Raw genomic sequence first — 22,626 nt, forward strand, 5'->3', positions numbered from 1 at the left:
TATCATTTGTCACCACATAACTCACTTCCTAATATATTGGTGTGCATTAGCTCACCGATCACAAAACAAAGTAAAACACAAAAAGAATTGATTTCTATGTGGTGTATGGTGTATTTTCGCGCATAAAATTCTGCAATTGGCAGTTGAAACTGAAATATCGGCCTTAATAGTTTTAATTCATTAGAAGAATGCAGTTCAAATATTTCCACTCCAACTAATGGTCAGTAATCTCCGTCACAACTGTGCCCTGTTGGTTGTTACCATTAGTGGTAATTGGTCCAACAAAGATATCAGTAATTCTCGCTGCTTCCCTGAATCCACTCAACAATGCACCATGCACAGTAGCTGGATAATTTCTCATGGTGTGTTCTCCTTGAAAAAGCAATGTTTGGTTAATTTAATATAAAATACCAAAACAAAAATACAACTATGGCCCCAATAATACGCTTAACCAAGAGCTGTTTATTTCAGAGGCTTATAAGTAGGGTTCAAAGTTCAGAATAATATCAGCATAACAATAACTTGTAATAAAGAACAAGATTAATAAAACAGAACATCCTGTCATAGCGACTGTCGTTTTCCACCATGCAAGGGTAAAGCAAGTTACAAGTTAAAACAACAATAGAATAAAAATTTGTTTGTAACAAACCTGCAAAAAATAGCCTTGGGTTTCCACTACTTGACATCATCTGTTCGTATGAAGCCCCCGCCCCATCAACAGGACACGCCATCACATCGTAATCATCACCTGATGAACCAACAGCAACATAAGAGTAACTTCCTTTTGCCCAAGGATCTGAACCCCAGCGTGTGACCGTGTAATTGACCGGCTGCAATATAACAACAATTGATTAAGGTTGATAAAAATGGCACAATGGCATACAATACAATATGCGCAAAATAAAATTACTTACAAGACACTATGTTATATAGGTGGTAACTCAAAAGCGAACATAAGGTATATGGAATAGAACAGTCTGCACGTATGTTATAACAACCGTCATTGCTCCACGAGGATAAAAAAGTTGCATTCAGTTATTTGTTTATTTAATGCAATGTCGCACATTTATTTCTAAATACTTAAAAGATAATTTAAAAAAAGGGGCAACATTTTATTTTAAGGTTATTGGAAAAAAGAGTTAACCAAAACATACGTCTGGAACATTCTCAGGGCCAAATATTCCCTTCAAGACGGCTATGGCTCTAGAAAGAACAACCCCATCCCCAACATGCTCCATCACATTGGCTGACTTCCCCGCCACCAATGCTATCAACACAGGAGCTCTGTAGATCGCCCAGAAGAGGAAGAGTTCGCCCCTTGAGCTTGTGGTGGCTCCAATATGCCCGAATAAATTGGCAGACGCTGACTCCCAGAAATTTCGGTCGAAACACAAGACTACCTGCATGAAGATGTACGGATAATATTTAGCACTTAAGACGCATACTTAACAGTGACTGAAAGGAAGTTTTCTCATGAAATTTCTTTCTAATTAATAAAATAATTCTTTGGCTTTTTATTTAAAAAAAAAAAATTCAATGAAAAAAAACAACAACATGTTCCACACTAATGTCGACGGATGTAAAAAAATTGCAGAAACACACCTTATTCAAGTTTCCAAATCCCATTCTTTTCATTGCTTCAATTTTCCAACTTGGCAGTGGAGGATCAAACTCTATTGCTGGCCCATGGTCTAACTCAGGGTCGGGTGGGTTCAACACACCAAGAGGTAGGGTACATAATATAGCATCGCATGTTATTGTGGTTTGTGGAGAAGCAGTCTGTGTGGATTGTATTACGACTGAACAACCTGAAAGAACAAGTGTACAACATATAAAATAAATATTCTTGGATACTTAAAAAACTGAAAAAAATCTATCATTTTAGTATTTCACTTATTGTTGCACAAATACTGTCAACAAAAACATCTATTAAAAAGGCAATTTTAAAACACAAAACAACATTTCGAAACTTCTTTTAAACAAAATTCATACCTGTATCGCTGTAGCTCATTTTTCTTACAGTGGTGCTGAGACGAATGTCTAAACCATCTGCATAGGCTGTTGGGAGGATGGAGTAGCCGTTTCTAACAACAAGGTGACTACCACTGAACTCATAAGCATCATCCTATAAGAGATCACTGTTAGTTTACATTCAGTAATATAAGTGTTGAACAGGTATGGTTAGGAATTTTATGATTTTCCTAAGTTGGGTAGTGGATTTTCTTATATTACCAAAAACTACAGTAATGGAAAAAGAACAATTACTGAAAATGTAAGTTGATATAACCTAAAAAAAACATATAGAAAAGTTTAACTTTTTAAAATTTAAATAACAACCTAAATGGTGTAACTTTGCATCATATTCAATGAAATTAAGCTGAGATGTCAAGTACAATATTTCTTTCAATTCTTTGCATAATTATCATTAAAAAATCCACCTACTTGATTCCAATGTTTTAGACTGAGCTTATCTAACGGGGCAGCATTGGCGAACTCAAGGTTGGCGAGATGCCAGTCAAGTAACTGCCGATCTTTAGAGGAGAGGTAAACATCGCTTGGAAGGTTGTGTTCCATGGCTACTATCTCAGATTCAAGATTCTGTCGGGTTTCGTTTAGTTTAAAAAAATCCTAAGAAAACAATATGATTTTTTTTAATAAAGAGATAAGTTGTAGCTTTCCTTAAATAAAAACTTTTAAAAAAAGAAGACTTTCTAACATAATTTAGGTGATTAGACGGTGTACATTTTTTCAGCAAGCTCTTTTATATTGGTTTGAAATTTTTGTAAATTCAGTATAAATAATTCTGTGGGTGTCAGACAACAGAGAGAAGCAGTCTCCCCACCTTGCATGCTTCCCTGCAATCTTTCATGAGGCACCTTCGTCTGAATTCATTAGAAATTGCTTTTTCACTTTCTTTGTCTTCCATATCGTTTAAAGTAGGAATAGTGGATACGACTTCACGGGATTTGAGCGCCTTCTGTTTCAATGTTGCCATTCTCTCCACGATATCTTTGTGTCGTTCGTGCAACTTGGCAATCTGGTGCCAATGCGCCAGGAGTTGTTCTTTTACACTTTTCTCTTGTAGACTGTGAAAATTTGTATGTTGAGTATGCCGAATGGGACAGCATGTTAAATTGATCAGGTTTGTTTAAAAATTTTTTTTTTTATTTTACTGACAAACCTTGGCATACTCTATTTAGTCTACTATTCTTTTAGTTTTATAAAGGTGTCATAAATTTAACAGTCAGTAATAATACATGAACATATCATTCTTTGTATTAGCTAAAACTACGTCAAGGTTTGGACTTTGGACTTTGGAGACAATGAGGTTTACTGAATGCTGCAACAGATGGTAAACAACTGAATTGTCGGCCGTCATCTGTTGGTTTCAAATTACAATGTGTATCAAACCAAGCTTCGGATCAGGCAGGATATCCAAGCAAGCAGTAAAGTCATTCACACCTTATTACAAGCTCAAAGGCTTTTCCTAAAGACAGCTGTTTGTCTTTAAATGTATCAATTTCCATCTCATGGCTTAAATGAGCAGTAGCTTCAAGAAGTTTGTTAAATTCTTTTTCAACAAGAACGTCTTTCTCTTTTGGAACCTGCATGATTTTGATATCAATTGTAAATAAATGTTGAGAATAAAGTTCTCATAAGCCTCAATGCACAGGTAAAAAAAATATTCACATTTTGTTTAGAAACAAAACATTTGTCTAAATTCCCAAGATTCATTTTACTCGAAAAGAAACTAAAACTTGTTTAATACCATTGCGCAAGTTTCATATTATCTTAGTTTTTGACACAAAATAGAAGCAAATTTTGACAGTCTAGTAAAATTAGAAATCTGAATACAACTGTTCATGTTTTGTTACAAAACAACGTAGATTTCTGCAGAGACAAAACATACCCGACTTCCCCCTGTTTCATAAAGAGGGCAATCCTGTTTAATCTTATGCAACTCCATGTTGATTTGTTTACTGATCACTGTAATAGGGTTTCCACCAAGGCCAGTGACCACCATAGCACCAAGATCTGCCACAAATTTCCCTTTTCGAAAAGTGCTCACTCTACCGCCCACTCTGTCCTAAAAATACATAGCTGTTGTTGAAGGTTGAATGAGTGTAACTTTCGTGGCCGGAAAATAATAGTCGTTATAACCTGGGTGTTTTGTTTCATACATCTCATGCCCGCTTATGAATTATTACAACTAACTTTATGGTGATATTACTTCTTTACATTATTTTAAACCAGATAACAAAAACAAATAACATTTTCTATATATACGATAATAATACGAGTGAAAATCAAGTGTTAAATAAAAAGCGTGGTTGCTAAACTCATAACCATAAGGTAGTATATCAATACTAAATAAACTAAATCTCCCGTCAAATTACCCGAGCTTCAATAGTGATAACCTCCATACCAAACGATGTTAGCTGTCGAGCGGCTGCAAGACCAGCCATGCCAGCTCCAATTACAACGACCTTGGCTTTCTTGATTTCTGAACCACAAGATTAAGTTAAGGTGTAAAAGCCAATTATAATCTTTGAACATTATGAAGTTTAGAATTTTAGAAAATGCAAAAACAGCAGTGTAACATGAGAGGATTAAAACAAAATTTAATTGCAAAAGCAAAACTTTTTAATCTGGCCTATTAGTGTTTAAGTGCTTAGGCAAACTAAATGCAACACTAGCCTATTTTATCTTCTAGCACCCACAAACCCAGACAACAGAAACAACCTTAAACTTACTTCTAATTGGATGAATACGTTTGAAAATTCCAAAATTAATAAATCCATGACGTTCCAGGTATTTGTGAATCTTTAAACTGAGTGCAACATTTTCGGGTGTTATTTCTTTTAAGTCGGTCAGTCTTTGAACAGCTACTTCATAAATGAGCTCAATCTTTGGATTATCGAGCCACATTTGAAGCTGGAAATAAGAGTAGTTAAGCAGGTGCAATATTTAGATAGAGAAATGTGATGTATAGTAGCTGGTTCGTTGATTGAACAATTGACCAAATTATGGTTTGCAAAAGTTTGTAAACAAAATCATGTTTGTACATTGCACTAAATAAACTTGCTATACTCTGCAGACAGCCCATGCTCTTCTTATCATTTTCTTTTAATTTAAATAGAAAAAAGTGCATTCTACCAATATGGTACAATCATAATAAAACTCTTTCGAAAAAATTTGGCTTTTAATAAAATGGAAGAAAAATCTGTTAAACGATTGCAATAGGCCTTGGCTCTTTAAATTTTAAACAGAAAATATTTTTTTAATCACCCCACAAAATCAAATTGAATTTACATAAACTTACAATTCTGTTTCTTATGTTGAGAAATCCAAGATGGCCGCCGACGTCACTTGCAACGTCTGGAAACAAATCTCTTTCTTCAGGTGAAAGTTCATTGTAGGGAAGCCTGCTTTGAAATGCAGCACCTTCCAAACCTGAATCAATGAATGTAACTTATTTATCCTCGCCTGGTAGAGTAACGAAATCATTATAACACGGGTGTTTCACAAAACTTGTGCTTGACTATATACACGTTGAACACCTATTTTACTTTCCGTGGTTATTTTATTTTTAGGATTTGCTCCATTTTTTAGAATATATGACTGACAAATTGGACAACACATAAAGGACCAATGGGTTAGAGCAATTGTCGTTAAGCGTCTTGCCCAAGGACACCGCGCATGCATGAAGCACCTACAATGGTAGTAGTATCGGGTCTTAAGCCATTACGGTTACCACTGTGTCAAACCTAAGTTAAAAACATTATTTTAGTTATTAATATGAACTTTAGACTGTTTACCTATGATAAACTGGTGCGGAAGTTGAAATGGTTCAATTATTTTAAAATGTATACAGGCCTACCTCCAAGGTTGTCGGTGAATTCCATGGCAAGAAACTACCGTAGAATGAATTTGTGTGTGTGCGAAAGCCTAAAATACCCAACGGTTGCGTTTATTTCATCAACTTAATGCAGAATTTACTTTTGGTAGCTTACATGTGCAACGCAAAAAAAATAATTCAAAAACAAAAACCATAGAAATATCATTACAAAATTCATAACAGGAAAATAGAAATGTTAAACGAGCGATTGCAGCAGCAACAAGTACATGCGTTGGGTAAATAGGAGATATTAGAATCATTAAACCAGTAAAATACATGTGCCCCTACATCTTGTAAAATGAAGTGTGTGTTTAAATCAAAAGTTTTTAACAAGAAAATTAGGTCAGTTTTGTGTCCAGTCAAAACTCACATTTCTAGACTACGACATGGCCAGCGGATACCCGAACATTTTTACAACTCAGTCGGTTTCCTGTAGGAGCCGGAAATGTTTATCTGGGTAATGCCTACGCATACGTGAAGCTAAGTATGAATCACTGATACAGCAAGTTCGATCGGGCCAGCGAATTTTATAACGCCCACTCAAAACAGTGGGTTTGTTTAAGTTTTCTCGTTTATGCCTATACACAAAACACGCTTTTTCCCGTGTATTTAAACAGAACAAACTTTTTCCCGTGTATTTAAACATAGATAGGAATAAATATTAAATAAACAGCAACCACAGTTAAAAATACGTACATCAGCCGTGGTAACGTCAATTGAGGCATTTAAAAAGGTTACTGCATAGCGAATTGCAATGGAATATGCTATTTTGCTTATACCGTGCAATGCTACTGTTTACCTTATTAGGATAACACCGCTACTGCTTACGCATATTCGTGTTATGTTTGGCGAGCATGTGTAACAACAGTGTAACAGTATAGATTGGCCGAGGTCACAAGAGCAGCATGCTATTATTAGATAAATTGACCGGTAACTCCCGTTCACAGTAGGCTATATGGCGGCAAGCCTTTTCTCACAGTTTCTGCTCCCGGGCATCGCCGCCCACACTTTTATCTTTGCGGCCGACGGAAACGCACGTGAACGTAAAAACGACGGAAAATATTCTGATTACCGCCTACGCTATGTGTGGTTACTCTCATTTGGGTAACCGCTGTTATTTCGTATCGTTTTGAAATCTGTTGCGAGCGTCACGACTTTTTAGGGGGTATTCCACGCGTAGAGTTGCACCGGGTGTAACAACGTAATGTGTACAGCGTTTGTTGTTTCCAATGCGTGACAGATGTAAATGCAACAAAACAATAGACTCGTATAACCACCGGCTTACATTACAATGCTATGACGTTGTTAAATTGACCCAAGATTCTATCATCATATCCTACACATGGTCCAGAACAAAGGGAACGGATGATGCATCCACCCCACATTGTACACGTATTGATGCATATTGTTAACAATACCGTGTTGCTCAAACGTGGAATGAGTAACGGCGACATACTTTACTTAAAAGAAACCCGGTTTAATAAACAGACACATTTGTTTATTACTTGCTGCATGGAGAATACTTTATAGGTGTACATATTTGTCGTTTATTAGCATTTTTTTATTGTTGCCGGCTGTTTTGATAACAAAACAATTATTTTTGTTAATAATTATATAGTAGTGGGGGAGAGGAGACACCTTCAGCACTTTATCCAAATATTCGATTCGTGTTTTAAACAATTCACAACGGTCTATGCGGGGGAGCCGTGAGGATACGGTTTTATAATTCTTTGAATGTTCTTTGTTTACTACGAAAATTTAAATAAAAATATGTCCTATCTTCCCCCACCCTACCATATTAATATATCACGGGCCAACTAACTTCTGGTTGGGTATTTCCATATCGTTAAAAGCCTGTGCTAATGGAAAGATTCCGTTTCAACATAAACAAACCAATAACAACGTATCAGATGTAATTATGTAATGTTTTGACAAACAATTTGTAAATGAAACTGTTTTTCCCTTTGAATGTCGCTTGTGGGGAGTAAATCCTAACAGCAAACAAATTAATCGCAGATTTAATTAATTGCAGAATAAATTAGTTGTAGATTATGGGGCGTTTTTTAAATTTAAAGAAAGGTTGCTCGGCTGGTGCGGTGTGCAAACTCTTACGTCACAAGGATTTAATGTTGCCTTGCGTCATATCGCCCACGCACGCAGAAAAAGGGTCAGGGCTCGCGAAAGCTATAAATCTGCGCGACTGGTTGCAGAAGCAGCAGAATTCGCCGAAGATCAAAGCCAGATTCCTCTGCAATATCTTTGCACTGATATTTAGTTGGGCTGAAAAATCATTTCTTGGCCGACGTGTTAGTTTAATTTTTTTTTTATAACAGCTTTCTGCAACCTAGGGTGTAAAAGAACAACGCAGTAGTAGATCCTGCGGCTTGTATAATGATGTTACATATAACATCGTACGTACTTCTTCTTGGTAAGTTTGCATGTTGTTAATTTAAAATAGAAATTGCTCAGGCTAACACGGTTTTCTATCTTTTTTAGATTTATTCATTGGACATCATTTAGCATTTGCTCAAACAGAAAAAGAATGCAACGATGTGGTTCTTCAGCAGGGGCAAAATTATCCTCTAGAAGTCATTAACGCGTGTGCTCAAAGTAAGTTCAGTCATAAAGTAGTGGTAAGGGCAATAAACCTTTAAAACACACATCGTCTTGCCCCAAGGCTGTTCGTAATATTGCAAAATGTTTTAAGTGCGATCTCTGTTTTGATCTGCAGGAAGATTGAGACAAAACTCGCCGTCAGGAGCTTTAAATTCTCCATGCACCGCTGAACCAGATTGCGGAATTGAAACCTGCGTGTTTGGCTTTCGTAAAGACGCATCTGGTTGTCGTGTTTCTTGCCAATGCAGCGATGGCGAAGGTAATTGGAAAAACACACACACCTAGACACACCTTAAAACGTTGAAGCCACATAAATATTATACACTGTACTTTACCATTAACTTGTACTTAATTTAATAACCTCGCTGCTACCGTTGTCGGCGTATATTTGTCTTCGGAAAGATAGTTAACGGCAGAGTTAAATACGTGGTGACTTGTAAGCGGACACGAGGTGTATATAAAAAAAAACAACCGTATTATAACCACTATCAATTTTCAGCCACGCGAGGATAAAGCAAGTTACATTTATTCAGTTACGTTAACTCAAAACCCTCATATGTTTTCCCAGGTTTGTATGAAGGCGACATCGAGCTGACAGATCTTACCAAAACCTTCCTGTTGAAAAACGTCGACACAGGCGTCCCGACTCCGGCACCCACCTATGACCCACTTGTACAACATGCTGCAGGAAGGTCCATCAGGTTATGGAACAATATAAGAGAAGGGAATAACTTTGTCGTCCCCTACGCGGTATCTAGGGGCATTGGTAAGTTTCAACGTTTGCTCAAGAGTAGTAACTATATTAGAATTTCTCTCTTGCCTGATCTAGAGCTCATGGAGCATCTGTTATTAGAATCTTATATTTGAATCAGAAATACAAAATATAATCTTAATAAAGAAAATACTGGTGATGCCAGTTTGTACGAAGCCTATATCTCCCATACACTATTCGTTAGAAGACTTTTACGTTTTTGTAGCTGATTACTAAAATAATGCCAGCATTCTAAAAATCCTGGTTATACCCTTGTATCAACATATGCAATACTGTCATGGTACGTGGTTAAAATATTCCCAATTATTTGTATTTCAGGATCAAGTGGACGAGCGGCGATTGCTGCTGCAGTTCGTGACTTCGACGCCAACACCTGCATACGGCTTCGACCCAGCACACGATACTCGGGGCGGCCATACCTGTATATGTATCCAGGTGGAGGATGCTCTTCACCTGTAGGAAGGCAATCGTCCAGACAACAAGTAAGTATTAAAATATAATGGTTTGTAAACTGAGACTTAACTTTCCTAACTCATAGTTTTTTTGTTTTTTTTTCTCAACTTTTTTCTAACTTTTTCTTAACTTTTTTTTAACCCTTTCTTAACTTTTTTTTAACCTTTTCTTAACTTTTTCTTATTTTTTTGGACTTTGGCTCGCCTTCCTTTAGCCAAGCGTTTATGGGTTCAAGGTTCGGCACTGCTACCATTGTGGGTGTGGGTGTTCTTGGGAAAAACCCTAAAATACCATCTACACCAAAGTTGCATAAGTAATATTTCGTAGGCAGGTACGCGGTGTGAAACAGATCACCCATTTTATAACAACTGTCGTTGTCCCGCCACTCGAGAATAAATACGTTACATTCATTCTTTCAGCCTAGTGATTTTACTCTTTCCTAAAACCTTATTTAAATTGAGGTATCTTTGGCTTCTGGTTGCTGGCAGAAAGGGACAGTAATCCACGAGATTCTACACTCACTGGGTTTTTGGCACGAACAAAGTCGACCTGACCGGGATTCGCATGTAAGGATCAATACAGCCAATATATTCAGAGGTTAGTAAACTATAATAAGCCCCGTGTTTTAATGTAAATACAGCAGACCATTTAAATAAGTTATACAACTATAGGCATGGCGTACAACTTCAACAAAATGTCGAACCGACAAATCAATTCGCGAAACTCTCCGTACGACATTGGATCAGTGATGCATTACAACAGCTACGCATTCTCTTCCAATCGTAGACCTACCATTACAGACCTGCAAGGAAGGCCTATTACTACTCAGGTGAGTCTTGTAAAATAACTGGCTTTTTATCGTGATGTACCCCAACCTATGTAATGTTATATATAGTAAGGGAAATGTGACATATTTTTGTTCTATTTTATCGTCTCATTTGGTAGTAAATAAAGAACATTTAAAGAATTATAAAACCGCATCCCTACGACTTTCATGGACCGTTGTTAATTGTTTAAAAACATAATCATGATATTTGGATATTATGTGCTAAAGGTCTCCCCCACCTTACAGTATACTAAAGCTTATACCTTGTTTATTTTTGTTAGAGAAACGGATTTTCCCGTCAAGACCTTATCCAACTGAATGCCATGTATGGTTGTACCACAACAGGAACCGGTGGGGGTGGAACTGGCACCGGTGGGGGCGGAACTGGCACCGGTGGGGGCGGAACTGGCACCGGTGGGGCGGAACTGGTACCGGTGGAGGCGGAGGAGGCGGCGGCGGAAGTTGCGTAGACAAAAATTCTTTGTGCTCTTCATGGGCTCAAAATGGAGAGTGCAGAAACAACCCGAGGTACATGCTCCCAAACTGCTGTAGAAGCTGTAGAGGTGGCACCACATGTACCGACAACAGCGTCAACTGTCCAGTATGGGCGAGGCGTGGTGAATGCCAGAATAACCCGAGATGGATGACGCCCAACTGCTGCCGAAGCTGCAGAGGTATATGCTATAGTCGCAATTGAAAAGTTAATATGCAACTAATTAATTATTTTTACAGCTTCACCTACCAGACCACCAACAACAACCCCAAGACCTCGGCCAACCTCATGCTCCGACAAAAGTCGTAATTGTCCTGCGTGGGCCCGAGCTCGCTACTGTAGTGCGCGACTCTACGCATCATGGATGTCAATCAACTGCCAGCGAAGTTGCAATCGGTGCAGCAGAGGTTAATCGTCTCCTTGACGTTTGTCGTCGCCTTAATTGCTCGTGACGACAATTAAGATGGTCAATTCTATTCTAAATCAGTTTTAATGACTTTTAATTGACAACTTGTTTAAATTTTAATGTTTTGTTAGTTCTTTATATCGCCTCAGTCATTTTAGTGCAACGGTCTGTGCTGTAAACATGCTCAGAGCAATTAACCCACTTTACTATTCTCCACGAAGCTGTTTGAACGTTTGTAATTAACAAGGGTTGTTTACCGATTGTTTACAGCACCTAATGACTTCCTATGCGCGCTCCTTCATTCGTATTATGGCCACGCAAGAATGCCGTATGGAATATGTTCAATCTCAACCCCCATTCACCAATCATTTCCACGAAAATCTGGATTTTCGTCTAGATTTCCGTAACTGTGTTCCTTAGCCTTTATTAGCATAGAGGGAACTGAATGTGTAGATGTAGTTGTTTGGCATGAAAGGTATTTTGTTGCATGCTGGACGTGGCTTTTGTTTTTGTTCATTATTCAAGAAATAAAACAATTTTATCAATTCGTGAGGTTCTTTATAAACCGAACCAGGTTTTAAAATGATTGAGAAATTGGTATGTTGTTTGACGTTTAGCTGAAGTATTTAAGTAGCTTCTTACATGTGTATATTATAATACAGTGGGGAAAATATGGCACATTCAAAGAATTATAAAACTTTATCCTCGCGACTCCTATAGACGGTTGTTAATAGTTTAAAACATGATCAGGATATTCGGATATTATGTAATATTGGTGTCCCGTCTTTTCCCATCCTACTACATGTTTATAGTATTGGTATAATGGATTTCAAGTACGATTGTTTACATAAAATAAGCAAGGAATGGTTAAAAAGTTTGTAAAATTTACTTTTATTTATTAGCATTGCCTAACAATGTGCTTCAATGGTAAAGCGTTAGGTTCTGTGGTACCGTATGAACAACTTTCTTCAACGATTTTATCAACTGAAGATGGAACTGCATCAACAATATGCTGATTTTTAAACAACATTTCGTCATCGTCTGTTAAAAACGCCTGTCTTTGGATGTCTTCTTTGCGCCTGGAACGTGGTTGTTTTAAACAGTGAATGTTACGAGTATATGTTTTACCTGTAATACTTCATGGCAACTATTCCAAGCACGAAAACTTGCAGAATCATGGCGTAATTACTGAAAGCTGAAACACAAGGCTGTATGAATACCAAGGTCGAACTAAATCAAACAAAAAAATCCAAAAATATATAAACACCCACAAAGTTACATACATGGTAACTCGTAATCTGGAACGACGTGTATGAAACAGAACACACGCGCGTGTTATAACGACTGTCGCTTTACGACCACTTGAGGATAAAAGCGAGTTACAATCACTCATTTAAACAAGCATATAATGTTCACCAGTAATATAGGTCTTACCGTCGTAATTTTCCCTAAAATTAAACGGTGCTTCGCATGGGAAGACATTATAATGATCCAAAACACTGAAAATTAGACATTCGTATTCAGTTACGAATGTTAATAAAGTCATGCAGAGAGTTTTCCCTTTTATTGCATGCAGTTTCTCCATACCTGTATAATGGACAACACAGTAAGAATAAGCATTGCCCAAACAAATACGGGTTGTTGGATTTACCTTCAATTTTTTTGGCAATACGAAACATAAGGTTAAACCCATACATACACACAACCGCAGATAAGCTGTAGAATATTGCAAGATACAATGCTGGGTTCGTACCCTAAAAAAAGGTTGAAGTGTTATGTTACTTTTTACCACCACCCCACCACACTATATACCTGTGAATCGTTTAACTTGTAGTCCGCCTTCAACAACATGGCGATTACACCATAGAACGGAATCATAATAACGTTTTGGAAGATCATCCACTTGGCAAGCATCATTAGAGATCTGTGTACAGTTTTAAAATACAAAAGAAATAAATATTTCATTATAAACATGGCAGCTCATAAGATACGAATTTTAAACATATGTAAGCCATATACCAGGGTAGGGGATGATGGGACACCTTATGCACATAATATCTAAATCTCTTGATCGTATCTTAAAAAATTAATAACGGTCTATGGGAGTCGTAAAGATACGGTTTTATATTTTTTTTTTATTATTATTATTAGTTTTTTTTTTACCAAATGGAAGGAGAAAATAGAATGGAACGTGTCCCATCTTCCTTCACTTTACTACACATATGAGTTGGCATGTTTGTATTTAAACCGACTAAAAAAATATGTTTTTTTACGAATACTTACACAGAGTTTTTAACTTTTGGGAGACAGATTAAGCAGCAACAGGGTGTGTTGTTTAATCCGACATCTATATGTGTGGTTTTATCCACAAAGGATTTGGTTCCCCCAGCAAATGTAATGATCAAGTAGAAATATTTGTATTCGGCGTATGCGAGATATATTTCGGATATAAACGAGAGAACGACCAGCGACCGAGGTGTGAAAACAGCGACAGTGCCAAGCAGCAATACAGCCTGAAGACATGCATGATGGTTTATGATATAAGAGTGTGGGAGGGAGGGAGATAGGACACTTTTTTATTCTGTTTTCTCGTCCTATTTGGTAGTAAACAAAGAACATTCAAAGAATTATAAAACCGCATCCTAACGACAGCCGCAGACCGTTAATTGTTTGAAAAAAGATCAGGATATTTAAATATTATGTGATAAAGGGGTCCCGTCTTTCCCCAGCCTACTATATATATATAGTGTCTATTGGTTTGGTATGAAGCGAACTTACTGGGTAGCTGCCAAGAATCCAAAGAAGAGAATTTCTAAGATCCTTTGAATTTGACTTTAGAAGTATGTAATGTATTTCCTCGAAGTAAATAGCAAGCATTATTACTAGAAGAATCGGCGGTATAGCAAGGAAAACAACACCCCCAGCACCCCAGCTTTCGAATACAACTGTCATGCAGGAGATTAGAGAACAGTATTGTAATCAGTTTGTGACTGAATACATATTAATCAATTTCGTAATCGTGTTTTAAGAGATAAATAAAATTAATGTTAAAACTTCTACTTACTTTCAGAAAACTTGTCAGAGGTCGGGGCCAACAAGTTACAGACTGACTTGTTCCAAATCTCTTTCTGCAATCTTAGGCCTGCCAAGCCTTCCATTTTATAAAAGCATGTGTAACTACAGTGAACCAGTAACACCTGCTTAGGCTAAGCTTAACTTTAGCTTTTGACAAACTATAACTGCACAACTGTACTTAGGTAACAGTTTTCAATAAAGTTACTGTGTTCAGAAGTAACTATTTCAACTGTCTTGAGCATCCAGTTATACGAGCGGCACATGTGCTAAACAGGTTTCCTATAATGTTCCCATATATTCAGTGTATAAGCTTCGGTTCGTTGAGCAAATAAACCTCGTCACGGGTTACACAAAGCACCAAGCTATATCGCGTTACACAAACATCACGACGAGAACCAACGATATAGCGAAAGTACATAACATGTTCAATACAAGTGAGTATTGAATCTTTATTCAATTATATAGTAGGTTGGGGTAAAATGGGACAGGTTTTAATTTTACTGTATGATCTTATATAACCGTAGCGCGCGACATTAAAGGGCGTATTAATTGTTTATTACATGATAGAAAAACATGGAATATTATGTATTAGAGGTATCCCGCCTTACCCCACAGTAATATATCGATTTAGGTATTGTATTTTTTAACAGTCTTCCTCTAACACAAGATTGCTATTAGACGCACTGTCGGGGGTTTGTACATCATTTGAATTTGAAACTCCGGTTCCGTTATAAGATGGAACATTATCGCCAAGCACTTTTGTCACGGAAGATGCAACTGCTCCATGGGCACGACTGTATGTTATTGTAGTTTCATCGTCAGTTAAGACTGCCTGTCTTTGAATATCAGCTTTTCGTCTGAAAATGCAGTGTTATAAATGGTGTGGTAAGATTGTACACCGAGTTACCTGTAGAAATGTCGAGCCAGCACACCAAGAAGAAATATCTGGATTACTACGGCATAGTTGTTGTAGGCTGAAAAGTACAAGCATGAAGATTGGCATACAAAGGGTTAAGTTATATAGTACATTAGCACATAATATCCAAATATCCTGATCCTGTTTTAAACAATTAACAACGATCTATGGGGGCCGTGAGGATACGGTTTTATGATTCTGGATTGTTGTTTGTTTACTACCAAATGGGACGTGTAAATAGAGTGTAAAAGTGTACCATCTTCCCCAAATCTTTTATATCTTAGCATTTTGTAAGCGCCTACCTTTACGGTTACTGTAAAAGTCGAACGGTGGGTCGCAAGGGAACAAGTCAAATTGAGCTAATACGTTGAAAATTAAACTCTCAAAACCAGTTACGAACATAGTAAGTTGCATGCATATTGTCTTCCCCTTGATTGCATGCATCTCCTCCATACCTGTAGTACAAACATTAATTTCGCTGAAACCAGTCTGTTCAACTGACCATTATACATTAAATATAACAGGAAATAATTTAGGTGGATGTAAGGGAAAAAATGCATTTTATTATAATTGTAAACCAATACATCAAGAATAGTGATTGGGATTAGAGAAAAACACAACTGATCAAGCGGTCGGGTAAAATTAAGAATATAATTCAACAACTTTGTAGCTACTACACCACATATAATGATACAAACCATTGGCTGCTATACCTTCAATAGAATTGGCGATAATTGCGATCGTTTTGAAGCCATACATACATACCACCGTGGATAGACTGTTAAATATGGAAAGGTAAACAGCAGCGGGAACCTCCTGCGTATCAAGCATGAGATTTTTAACACTTTACTATTTAGAATTTCAGCACCTAAAACTTTAAAACTTATACTTTTAGCAATTTCAAAAGAAAACGTTATGTACCGACCGTGGTACTGTACAGCTTGAAGTCAGATTTAAGAATCATCCCAAGAGCTCCGTAGAAAGGTGTGAATATAACGTTTTGGAAGATCAACCATTTAGTTGTTGTTGTTACTCGCCTGTTTATTGGTGCTTGTTAATTCGGAATAAAAACGAATGGATTTATTTTTGGAAGTTTTGGAATACAAATTATTAATTGTTAATATCCCGTGATGTTGGAGACATTTCTTGTCTAACATAGAATTAATATGACGAGATATTATCCATACTTCGTCCTTGTTGACACACAAACTGCCCATTTTATGGAACAAGAAATGTCTTCAGTCTAAATCATCAAATAGAACTGCATCGTGTTTATAGGATGAATACTGCCATGGATTATGTACTTACATTGAGTTGTTTATGGTTGGAATGCAGACCAAACAACAGCACGGGACGTTGTTTAGACGAATGTCATTAGATTCTGTTTTATCCACGAAAGGTTTGGTGCCGCCAGCAAACACGATGATGAGGTAGTAGTATTTGTACACGGCAAACGCGACGTATATTGTGTACATGAACGTCATGTACACCAATGCGCGAGGAATAAACACAGCTATTGTAGAAATCAAGATTACAGCCTGGAAAAGGCAAGGGTGTCAGATCAGTCCAAATAAATAAGGATAGAAAAAAAATATATATGGTAGGATGGAAAGGGACACTTGTATCACATACTACCCGCATTTAAGAACGGTCAATCAAGTCTTGAGGATACGATCTTATTATTCTTGAAATGTTTTTTTTTGGTTTACTACCGTATGAAGCGAGAAAATAGAGTAAAACCATGTCCCATCTTCCCCCACCCTACAATATACGACGTTAAAGTTAATTTCATCGCTCACTGGGTATGTGCCAAGTATCCACAGAAGGGAAGTTCTCAATTCCTTTGAATTCGACTTTAGGAAAACATAATAAACTTCCTCGCAGTAAAGAAGGATCATAAGTAGACTGAGCACAGGCGGTATAGTGAGAAATACAACACCACCTGCACCCCATTCTGTGTTGACGTCTATAAAAAGGAAATAAGTTTTGAATACGAACAAGTATGCTAGAAATTATGTGTTAAATACCTTTTGAAAAATCTTCTGATAACGGTGCAAGCAAACGACAAAATGAACTGTTGTTCGGGGCAGCAAATAACGCGGGGTCTATGTTATTTAAAACCGACATACTAACGCTTGTAATGCCTAACTTTTAATTTGTCATCATTTTACCATAGCCTCTCTGTTATAAAGATGAATAGCAAGCGCAATTATACAACAGCAAACATATTACAAATCTAAAGCATGCAGACGACTAAGTTATAACCTATAATTTCATAGCAATACGTTGATCATTTTGAGTATGAAATGAAAGTGTAATATTACCGCACGTGATTGGCTTGAAAAGTTAAACATTAACGACTGTTTTCGAGTCATACCGTTCGGTAAACACATAACGACATAACTATATCAGGATATCGGTTGTTTACCCCTCACTTATACACTGCACATGCCGTATACTGACACAGGAATATACCAGCACACAATAATCAAGCATGACAATAAATCAGCATGCCTGAGCACGTGGAACTTAAAATATAAGGCATATGGCTATATATAGCAGGGTGGGGTAAGATGGGTTTTCATACTCGCTTGGCCCATTAAGTATATAATGAACAAAGAATCTTTACAGAGTTTTATAATCGTGGCTTCACGATTTAAAAAAAGCGTTGTTGATTAATAAGAACATCAGGAATTTGGGATAAGGTTGCAAGCAGTGTCCCACTTTACCCCATAGTAGAGTAAACTGCACATACGGATCACGTTATACCGATTGTTATTATTTTACATGCGTTCAGATGTGTATACACCTGGCATATATGTGTTTAGCAAGTGGATTTATAGGTTGCTCTTGCATGTCGCTAACTTGTTTTACTGAGGTAATTTATAACTATCAGCAGGATTGCTCAGATTTACATTGTGAGAATTAACTATAGATTGCGACCACCAAGTATTTCGATAGCTTGGGTTTAGAAGGCTTTCGTAACCGAGCGAAATATCTGAGTGATTTCTACAAGGAAAGAAGAGATATGGTCGAGGGTTTGGTTAGGACTCACTTACGGGGTAATTTTCATTATCATTACTCAGCAAATACAACATAATCAACAAAACAATGTTTATTTGACGTTATTTACGCAGGTTTAGTAAACTGGCCGGCTCCAACTACAAGAATGTACTTGTGGCTTAGTATTTCAAATACAGACGGCAGCATGTTTTTGGCAGATGAGGCGTTATGCAGGAAATGAGGCGTTATTATGCTTGTCGTATCCGTTGTCGATTACGCTTGTGGTGTAGTAGTGACAAAGCCGTGCAATAAAGGTCGCCGCTTTGCTTCGCTCGGGCAACTCAAGACGACTTTGAAAAAGTAAATATAGATTAATCTATATATAGTAGGGTGGGGAAGATGAGACACCATTTCATTCTATTTTCCCGACCCATTTGGTAGTAAACAAAAAATATTTATACGATCATACCGCATCCTTACGACTTTCACATACCTTTGTTAAATGTTTAAACACAATCAGAATATTTGTATATTATGAGCAACCGCATATACTTTTTTGCGGGTAGTGGGTTTTTATTGTTATGTGTTGATATATTAATGCTTGAGACTTATAGGGAATACCAATGCTGGCACAAATTATTGGTGAGAACCGGAACAGAAACGTTTGACACGCAAGGCTTTTTTCCATTGAAATCCGTTATAATTCATCGTTTAAGTTTTGTAGAATGTAGAAGCAATAAAGAACAACCGAAAGATCGCAGAAGAAAATGTCATGCAGACGCGCAATGCGTCAAAACTTGGCTTACTTACGAATGCATTGATTTTATGTGCGCATGCATTCATACCTTATTCTACATACTTTGGCAAATAAACCAAAATAATACTCTGGCACTTGACTACTTAATGGTGGAGATAATAAAACGTCAACATTTTAATTGGTTGAATCAGTAGCCGTGTATGAACATGCTAAATTTATACACAATGTATAGAGTAGATCACGATTAAGCGGGTTTTGTGGTTACATCTTGTCTACTGTAATAAATGCCATTTATAAAACATTATGCCAGTAACAACGGCCATGAGAATTGTCATGACGCGGCAATTTGACGTAGAAACGAGAGAAAAGAGAAAGACGGAGAAGTTTGCTTAAGTTTACAGCGGTGCAAGTTTCGCATGATAGCGTTCGTTAAAATTCAGTTGCAGCTATAGCGTACAAACCATGGCGGGTGCAAAGAGCAGAAATTAACAAATATTCCGACAGTTTTTCAGATATTGCAACGGAGTTACAATCAACGCGTTATTGTGACCGCCTTGATAGTAAAGTTTACGTTAATGTTAAAGCTGATTCTCTTTGAGTGTTTATCAAAAGTTGAACAAAGCACAAAGTTCGGTCACTTATAATGGATTACAAAAAGTAAGGTTCCAGAACTGATTTTGATAAAACATAGGTGTACACTGTGTTTGCAGTTTTTATTGTTTAAATGTTTATTTTATTTCAGGTTTCTGTCAGAGGAGATGGACTCAAGTGTGTTTTACTTGACCAGGTGGGTTTGTTTGTTTTATGACGATTTTTCGTTGGTGTGTTGGTGTGTGTTGTTACGTAGTTGATAACGCAAAACGGTCGGCAAAATTTACATTGTTTTTAAAGGAAAATGGTTTATTTATCATGGTCTGTACCTGGGTCAGTGGAAATTGCTTCTGGCATGCCCAACCCGGAAACTGTTCCGTTTTCGAGCGCAACCTTTAAGTGCAAAGATGGGACAGAACTTCATGTGAACGAAGACACGATGAGAAAAATTACTCCTTACCAAAGAACGCGAGGGTAAGATTTTTCAATTTGGACAAAATTTCAACTAAAATTCTTGTAATTCCACAGCATGGACGACCTCTTAAAATGGATTTCTTTAATCCACAAAGAATTCCACAGCCCACCAAAGATGGGTGCAGCCAAAGATGGGAGCCAGTGGGGAGCTTCGGTTTGTCCTGGTTCGTTAGGTGGAATGGACTTCCTTTTCCAAGCCATTATGGAAGAGAATGATGTTGTGTTATTGGACGAGTTCGCGTTCGGAGGAACAAAGAAATTGGTTGGTAATTTACTTTTACATTGGAAGTGCAAACAATAAAGACCTCTTTAATGTTTGTGTTGCAGGTTCATAAAATGAACTCTGTTTATCTCGGTGTTCCAATGGACGGAGAGGGATTAGTGCCGGAGAAACTCAGAGATATTCTTAATCGATGGGAAGAACTTTCGGCACCGATTGCTAATGGACGAAAGATGAACAAACCAAAGGTACTGGTCACAACGCCAGTGGGACAGAACCCGACTGGGGTTAACACGACGCGTGAAAGGAAACAAGAAATATACAAAGTGAGTTGATTGATTTTAATTGATCAATGTCTTCGCCGTAACCTAAATTATCTTTTCTGTTCCAGATAGCTCAAGAATACGACTTGTTAATAGTGGAGGACGATCCTTACTATTATCTGCAGTATGGAAAGGTGAGGATGAGGATTGGAAAATAAACTCACACGGGCATTTTGTTTCGAAAATGACATCTTTGATAGTATATTAACCAAATTTTTCAGACTTACATGCCAAGCTATCAAGCACTGGACGTGGACGGAAGAGTAATTCGATTGGATTCAATGTCAAAGGTGAAACGAAATTTCAATGTATATATGCAACAACCTCGTGATGGATTAGCAATCGCATAATAGTTAAACAATGTAACTTCATGTCGCTTAATGTAGAAAGTTAAATTGCAGTTTATTACTCCTTCAATGAGAATCGGGTGGATGACTGGACCCGAGGCGATCATAGAACGTGCAAGTGGATTTATGGGTTGCTCTTGCATGTCGCTTTCTTGTTTTAGTGAGGTATAGGTTAAAAGTGTTCACTGACATGTACGTGTAAAATAACTTCTTTTTAAACTTCAGATTGCTACCATCAAATATTTCGATAGCTTGGGTTTAGAAGGCTTTCGTAACCGAGTGAAATATCTGAGTGATTTCTACAAAGAACGAAGAGATATGGTTGAGGGTTTGGTAAAGACTCACTTAACGGGTATTATTTTTTATCTTCCTGTAAGTACATATGGTTGTAGGATCGAGGCTTGGCGCTGGCAACATTGCCTGCGAGTCTTTGGATACGACACAGCAAACTCTGATAATGATGTCTCGACGTATGTCTGATGAAAATGTTAGTTTTTTTGAGTTTGGAACACAAACATTTTTAGAAGTTCTCTTTAACATTCAATATGATATATTTGAATTTAGCACACTCGTCACATAAACATCATAGCTAATACACTTATCTTGTAAAACTTCGTAACAATATCATTTGTAATACGCAGGTATAGTAAGTTGGACAACACCAACGGCGGGTATGTACATTTGGCTCAACCTGCTCAACACGGACGACAGCATGTTTTTAGCGGATGAGGAGTTATGCAGGAAATACAAAGTGTTCGTCGTACCCGGGATCGATTTCGCTTGTGACTCATCTAAGACGTATAGCCAGGTCCGCCTTTGCTTTGCTAGGACAACTCAAGCGGATTTTGAAAAGGTAAACAGGTGATATACGCTTTTTAAGAGTTTTACTAAATAACTGTTTTTTTATATCAGGGTATACCACTGCTGGCAAGATTTATTACTGAAAACATCGGTAAAAAAGTTTAAAGAGAACCGTCGCTTTATTATAGCTTTGACTTAATTTTCTAATTCATTAATTTTAAAGGCGATCCAGACATTATTATGTGCATGACGGATAAAGCCTATTGTAGGAAATACAAAAAGTTCGTCGTCCTATCAGGGAACGCTAACAAAAATGTTTAACATACAGAGATTCTATTTCATTCAATCAGCTTTTACATTATCGTATACTAAAAGTCTTGTTTGTAGGCAATTAAAAGACCTGACGTATTGTAGTAGAAAAATTACGTCATGATAACGCGCCTTTTTCGTTAAAATTTATCTCACATTTCGTTACTATTAATGCAGTTGTTTCATGAGCGCATGCATTTCTTCCATAGCTCTGTCGCAAGCATTTCAAAGTTGAAATAAATAATTGTTCACTGTCGCTGGTACAATATTGGTAAAAGTGACAATCAATAAAGTTGATTCCCACGATTATGTCGTGGGGGTGGGGAAGATGGGACACCTTTTTAT

The 22,626-nt window shown here is 37.2% G+C and overlaps 4 protein-coding genes and 1 pseudogene across 9 annotated transcripts in view; 2 read left to right on the forward strand and 3 right to left on the reverse strand.

Moving 5' to 3' along the window:
* Window positions 1-87: 87 nt before the first annotated feature.
* LOC149731878 (lysine-specific histone demethylase 1A-like) lies at window positions 88-6,142 on the reverse strand. 3 transcript variants are annotated; one of them, XM_089885353.1, is made up of 13 exons: window positions 5,882-6,142; window positions 5,324-5,454; window positions 4,755-4,935; window positions 4,398-4,504; window positions 3,911-4,087; window positions 3,463-3,605; window positions 2,843-3,086; window positions 2,443-2,598; window positions 1,993-2,125; window positions 1,603-1,808; window positions 1,155-1,400; window positions 650-830; window positions 88-372 (listed from the first exon to the last, which is right to left on the reverse strand). In XM_089885353.1, the coding sequence occupies exons 1-13, from the start codon at window positions 5,904-5,906 to the stop codon at window positions 215-217; spliced, it is 2,088 nt and encodes a 695-aa protein (XP_089741479.1). In that variant the 5' UTR covers window positions 5,907-6,142; the 3' UTR covers window positions 88-214. The 3 variants fall into 3 exon arrangements, with proteins under 3 accessions (XP_089741479.1, XP_089741478.1, XP_089741480.1); XM_089885352.1 differs by having other exon boundaries at window positions 2,443-2,628; XM_089885354.1 differs by having other exon boundaries at window positions 2,443-2,628; window positions 5,820-6,044.
* Window positions 6,143-8,102: 1,960 nt separating this feature from the next.
* LOC149731879 (zinc metalloproteinase nas-15-like) lies at window positions 8,103-12,010 on the forward strand (annotated as a pseudogene). The gene is made up of 9 exons (XR_016385738.1): window positions 8,103-8,327; window positions 8,396-8,509; window positions 8,631-8,774; window positions 9,084-9,281; window positions 9,606-9,769; window positions 10,202-10,337; window positions 10,412-10,569; window positions 10,848-11,240; window positions 11,299-12,010. The product of XR_016385738.1 is annotated as a zinc metalloproteinase nas-15-like (transcript).
* Window positions 12,011-12,217: 207 nt separating this feature from the next.
* LOC149731880 (organic solute transporter subunit alpha-like) lies at window positions 12,218-14,812 on the reverse strand. The gene is made up of 8 exons (XM_089885374.1): window positions 14,530-14,812; window positions 14,244-14,410; window positions 13,749-13,978; window positions 13,278-13,389; window positions 13,117-13,219; window positions 12,900-13,052; window positions 12,594-12,660; window positions 12,218-12,544 (listed from the first exon to the last, which is right to left on the reverse strand). The coding sequence occupies exons 1-8, from the start codon at window positions 14,621-14,623 to the stop codon at window positions 12,364-12,366; spliced, it is 1,107 nt and encodes a 368-aa protein (XP_089741500.1). The 5' UTR covers window positions 14,624-14,812; the 3' UTR covers window positions 12,218-12,363.
* A 157-nt stretch (window positions 14,813-14,969) lies between these two features.
* Window positions 14,970-22,626, reverse strand: part of LOC149731881 (organic solute transporter subunit alpha-like) — a 42,485-nt gene continuing 34,828 nt past the window's right edge. The window contains exons 1-8 of one of the 2 annotated variants that reach the window (XM_089885372.1): window positions 17,484-17,989; window positions 17,256-17,422; window positions 16,765-16,994; window positions 16,382-16,493; window positions 16,170-16,272; window positions 15,759-15,911; window positions 15,448-15,514; window positions 14,970-15,397 (exon numbers count right to left, since the gene is read on the reverse strand). In XM_089885372.1, the coding sequence (XP_089741498.1) occupies window positions 15,184-15,397; window positions 15,448-15,514; window positions 15,759-15,911; window positions 16,170-16,272; window positions 16,382-16,493; window positions 16,765-16,994; window positions 17,256-17,422; window positions 17,484-17,583 (1,146 nt within the window). In that variant the 5' untranslated portion in view covers window positions 17,584-17,989 and the 3' untranslated portion in view covers window positions 14,970-15,183. Of the gene's footprint in view, window positions 15,398-15,447; window positions 15,515-15,758; window positions 15,912-16,169; window positions 16,273-16,381; window positions 16,494-16,764; window positions 16,995-17,255; window positions 17,423-17,483; window positions 17,990-22,626 lie in introns of those variants that run through there. The other variant, XM_089885373.1, reaches the window with a different exon arrangement.
* Window positions 19,645-22,537, forward strand: LOC149731882 (kynurenine/alpha-aminoadipate aminotransferase, mitochondrial-like). Of its 2 annotated transcripts, XM_089885364.1 has the most exons (11): window positions 19,649-19,873; window positions 19,959-20,003; window positions 20,108-20,281; window positions 20,336-20,543; window positions 20,609-20,827; window positions 20,893-20,958; window positions 21,046-21,114; window positions 21,226-21,336; window positions 21,397-21,523; window positions 21,813-22,024; window positions 22,084-22,537. In XM_089885364.1, the coding sequence occupies exons 1-11, from the start codon at window positions 19,860-19,862 to the stop codon at window positions 22,135-22,137; spliced, it is 1,299 nt and encodes a 432-aa protein (XP_089741490.1). In that variant the 5' UTR covers window positions 19,649-19,859; the 3' UTR covers window positions 22,138-22,537. The 2 variants fall into 2 exon arrangements, with proteins under 2 accessions (XP_089741491.1, XP_089741490.1); XM_089885365.1 differs by lacking the exon at window positions 22,084-22,537 and having other exon boundaries at window positions 19,645-19,873; window positions 21,397-21,543; window positions 21,813-21,843.

The sequence above is a fragment of the Ciona robusta genome, chromosome 9 (genome assembly GCF_009617815.1).
Source record: "Ciona robusta chromosome 9, ASM961781v2".
Taxonomy (NCBI): Eukaryota; Metazoa; Chordata; class Ascidiacea; order Phlebobranchia; family Cionidae; genus Ciona; species Ciona robusta.

Excerpts from the sequence above, each read along its gene's own strand:
- LOC149731878 (XM_089885352.1), bottom strand. The coding sequence starts at position 5,906 with ATGGAATTCACCGACAACCTTGGAG. Across the intron at positions 1,401-1,602 it reads GATTTGGAAACTTGAATAAG|GTAGTCTTGTGTTTCGACCG; the intron begins GTGTGTTTCTGC and ends ATCTTCATGCAG. Across the intron at positions 373-649 it reads CCCAAGGCTATTTTTTGCAG|GAGAACACACCATGAGAAAT; the intron begins GTTTGTTACAAA and ends TGCTTTTTCAAG.
- LOC149731880 (XM_089885374.1), bottom strand. The coding sequence starts at position 14,623 with ATGGAAGGCTTGGCAGGCCTAAGATTGCAGAAAGAGATTTGGAACAAG. Across the intron at positions 13,979-14,243 it reads GGATTCTTGGCAGCTACCCA|GCTGTATTGCTGCTTGGCAC; the intron begins GTAAGTTCGCTT and ends GCATGTCTTCAG. Across the intron at positions 12,661-12,899 it reads TTTTAGGGAAAATTACGACG|CTTTCAGTAATTACGCCATG; the intron begins GTAAGACCTATA and ends CTTGTGTTTCAG.
- LOC149731882 (XM_089885364.1), top strand. Across the intron at positions 20,004-20,107 it reads AGTGTGTTTTACTTGACCAG|GAAAATGGTTTATTTATCAT; the intron begins GTGGGTTTGTTT and ends TTGTTTTTAAAG. Across the intron at positions 21,115-21,225 it reads GATTGGATTCAATGTCAAAG|TTTATTACTCCTTCAATGAG; the intron begins GTGAAACGAAAT and ends GTTAAATTGCAG.